The sequence below is a fragment of the Urtica dioica genome, chromosome 3 (genome assembly GCF_054948205.1).
Source record: "Urtica dioica subsp. dioica isolate 48M chromosome 3, U.dioica_male_clone48M_v1_H2, whole genome shotgun sequence".
Classification (NCBI taxonomy): Eukaryota; Viridiplantae; Streptophyta; class Magnoliopsida; order Rosales; family Urticaceae; genus Urtica; species Urtica dioica.
In genome coordinates this window covers 13,499,023-13,503,059 of record NC_142758.1, presented here as the reverse complement: position 1 = coordinate 13,503,059, position 4,037 = coordinate 13,499,023, and the positions used below count along the sequence as shown (strand labels likewise).

At 42.2% G+C, this 4,037-nt stretch overlaps 1 protein-coding gene across 1 annotated transcript; it reads right to left on the bottom strand.

Annotated features, from left to right (window-relative positions):
- Positions 1–927: 927 nt before the first annotated feature.
- On the bottom strand, positions 928–1,311 carry LOC149402400 (uncharacterized). The gene has a single exon (XM_089608360.1). It carries the CDS (start codon positions 1,309–1,311, stop codon positions 928–930), a length of 384 nt encoding a protein of 127 aa, XP_089464486.1.
- Between the last annotated feature and the right edge of the window lie 2,726 nt (positions 1,312–4,037).

Genomic DNA, 4,037 nt, shown 5'->3' with positions numbered 1-4,037 from the left:
GCCAAACTCGGGGGGCTAATGTTATCGGCCCGGCGAGGTCCGACGACGGAATCGACGTTTCGGGCGCCCAGGCGAGCTCGCCCGGCCAATGGTCGAGTGAAACCCTCAGTCGGCCCATTCCCTACCGGCCCCACAGCTCACTCGGCCAATGGCCGAGTGAACCTCATCCAGCGTTCACTCGGCCAATGGCCGAGTGAATCTCACTCGGCGTCCGGCATTCACTCGGCCAATGGCCGAGTGAACCTCGTCCAGCGTTCACTCGGCTAAGGGAGAGTATCACCCGTTAACCCATTTGAGCGAGTATCACCCGGCCCGTTTAGCTCGAATACCCGACGGGTTAACTGGTTTCGGATTAAAATGCCATTCCTATGGAGAATGAAGGAGAAGGTTGGAGAAGTTAAGAGAAGAAGAGAAAAAAAAAAGAATTTATCATTAAATCCTTCCTTTTTCCAACTTTTTAAATCAGCCCCAACTCAAATTTTTGTCTTCAAATAACTCCTAAAATCATGGCAAATACGTCCTTGTCACCAAATTTTGTTGCCAAAACCGCACCCGCTCAAAGTTTTAATTAACTAATTAAACCGAGAATTTTCTCGTTCGTTCTCGAATTAATTTAAATATATTTAAGGTTTCTTTGATATAATTCTCGTCCTAGAGAATTATTTCTTAAATTAAATTCCGGCATATTTCCTCGGAAAATAATTTATTATTCGAGACAAACTCGATAAATCCTTTATTTATTATGAGATTTTCCATTACCTTTAAATAATTTAAATTTAACTCGATAAACTTTTACGTCCATAATTCATTCAAGAACTTACTTGTAACACACGGAAGCTCATTTATTAACCGTAAATTACAAACGGCGAGATTCAAAAGTTATCCTTTGCAATCCCTACCCCCTTAAAAGAGTTTCGTCCTCGAAACTTAAAACAGAGCAGGGTACTTCTTTTGCATCTCAATCTCGAGCTCCCATGTAGCTTCTTCTACAACATGCCTCTTCCACAAAACCTTGACCAAAGGAATGGTATTGTTCCTCAAAACTTTATCTTTGCGATCAAGAATCGGTACAGCTGGCTCTTCATATCTGACTTCCGGAGAGATCTCAACCTCTTGCTCTTGCAGGATATGCGAAGGGTCTGACACGTATTTCCATAGCATGGACACGTGGAATACATCATGGAGGTTGGACATAGATGGCGGTAACGCCAAGCGATAAGCAGTCTTGCCTACACGCTCAAGGATCTCAAAAGGTCCAACATACCTTGGACTGAGCTTTCCTTTCTTTCCAAACCTCATAACTCCTCGCATGGGTGAGATGTTCAGAAAAACTTTTTCTCTTGCTTCCAAACTCGAGAGGACTTCTACGCCTGTCAGCGTAGTTTTTCTGCCGATTTTGTGACGTCTTCATTCGAGCTTGGATCTTCTTAACCGCTTTTGTGGTCTGCTCTAGCATCTCAGGTCCGACAAACTTACTCTAACCAGCTTCATCCCAGTGAACTGGAGAGCGACACTTTCATCCATATTAGGCTTCATACGGTGCCATGCCAATCGTCGCCTGATAACTGTTGTTGTACGAGAATTCAGCTAACGGAAGGTAACGATTCCACGAGCCTTGGAAGTCCAAAACACAAGCTCGAAGCATGTCCTCCAACACTTGAATCATTTGTTCGCTTTGGCCATCGGTTTAGGGGTGAAAAGCAGTACTAAACTTCAGGCGAGTTCCCAGGTTCTCTTGCAATCTCTTCCAGAACCTGGATGTGAAGCGAGCATCACGGTCAGAAACAATTGAGCTAGGAACCCCATGAAGACATACAATCTCCTTTATGTAGAGTTCAACGAGCTTATCCACAGTGTGAGTGGTTTTGATGGGCAGGAAATGAGCTGACTTGGTCAATCTGTCAACAATGACCCAGACCGAGTCGTGACCAGCTGTGGTTTTTGGCAATCCTGACACAAAATCTATCGTTATCTGCTCCTACTTCCACTGTGGAATCTCAAGTGGTTGCAGCATTCCAGCTGGCTTCTGATGTTCTACCTTCACTTGTTGACAAGTTAGGTACTTTTGGACGAACTCAGCCTCGTCTTTCTTCATTCATGGCCACCAATACACTTTTTTTTCAGTTCTTGATACATCTTTGTCACACCTGGATGTACTGAATACAGTGTCCCGTGAGCTTCTTCCGTCAACTGCTTCCTAATTTCCTCGTTGGACGGCACACAAACTCTTCCATTGCACCTTACAACTTCGTTGTCGTCTAACTTGAAGTCACCCTCTTTACCGTTTTGAGCCTCAAACATCTTCGCAAGAAGATATTCGTCTACGTACTGACCATCTTTGATCTGCTCAAGCAGTATTGGATGTACGCTAAGAGCGGCTAACCTGCTCGTGATTAGCTGAAGCTCTAGCTGCTGCATCTCATCCTTCAGATGGAGAGAGGTTTCTACAAGACTTGCTAAGGATGCTACAGACTTACGACTAAGAGCATCTGCTACTTTATTGGCCTTACCAGGGTGATAGTGCAAGTCAAAGTCGTAGTCGCTCAGGATTTCCATCCAACGTGCCTGGCGCATATTCAACTCCTTCTGAGTAAAGTGATACTTCAACGTCTTGTGGTCTGTATAGATGTCGCAATGGACTCCGTACAGGTAATGTCGCCATATCTCGAGCATGGGTAGGCTACCGGGTCTCGTAATCCTTTAGCTGTTGGTATCCCGAACGCAAGTCAATCTTTGAGAACACCGTCGCTCCTGACAGTTGATCAAAAAGATCGTTGATCTGTGGCAATGGATACTTGTTCTTGATCGTGACTTGGTTCAACCCACAATAGTGTTGTCAATGGTGCCCACAAGAAGAGTAGTAGTGTCTATTTGTGTACATTTGATGTAATATAGTCTTACGAAGACTCTTGCTTGTAATTGCTTATTCATTAATAAAAAGTTGAAACGTTCATTCAATCTTCCTTTTCTGAAGCTTTATGATAAAACCCTAGTCTTTTAGTCCATAAACAAACCTAACAACTTACGAAGAGACAAATGTAGATTTGCATGAACAAACTCTTCGTAGTTTGCTTAAAACGATATATTCGCAATCTTAGGGTCAAAGGACTATTGACCTCAGTATGATTGTTAGAAGAATCTATGATGTCTGGTTATGAGGCATTGAGAGTTGGGGACTCTATAGTTCTTCTAGGTATCTTCCGAAGGTACTGAATTGACCAGTGCACTTCTAGAGACAATATAAGAACAAACCATTTAACCTCTTATGTCTCGAAGTCACTATGTATGAATTGCATCATGCTTACCTTAATCCTGAAATGAGACATGCCATTTCACACCTTAGTATTCTCATTTGAGAAAGTCAAAGTTTGGACTCACTATGTGATTCCGAACAAGGCCTATTGGTGAAGTACTAAGTTGTGAGTCTGTCATGAGTAACTTTGTGAAGTTCTCATAGATATGGAATTCATGTACAAGATTGCTGAAATGCAATGTATGTCACCTCATGCTTTGTTCCTTGGAGTGTGAATAAATGAACTGGCCAGTGTCCAAATTGAGTCCTGACTCTTTTGGATGAAACAATGTGACTTGTTAGCTCCTCGTCAATACATTGTTTCTAACTTATTCACAAGCGACAAGGAGTTGAGGAAATAACAGCTAGAAGGGTAAAATGGTAATTTAGTATATCCCGACTAGCTGATGACATTCATGAAGGGTAAACATAGCTAATATTCAGTGGATCCGCTCATCATTATTAGGTTGAATTCTTGAGTAGAAAATAAATTCATTTGAACCGAGAGATTTTCAGTGTCAGCTCTTTAGTGGAGTCAGTTGGCATTAAGCTAAACTTGGAAAAGGTTTGTGAACTTTTGAGTCCAAGTGTTTAGCTAAAGCTTTGTTCATTTGGGTCCATGAGGTCACTGTCACGAATCACATCGATAGGAATAGTTAAACTGGAAGCTAAGTCAAAACAAGAACGAAAATAGTTAAAAGGGTATTTTTGTCTTTTGAGACATGTGATGAAATGAATGTCAATA

Bases quoted from the DNA above. Each gene is read 5' to 3' on its own strand.
- LOC149402400 (XM_089608360.1), bottom strand. From the start codon at position 1,311: ATGCGAGGAGTTATGAGGTTTGGAAAGAAAGGAAAGCTCAGTCCAAGG.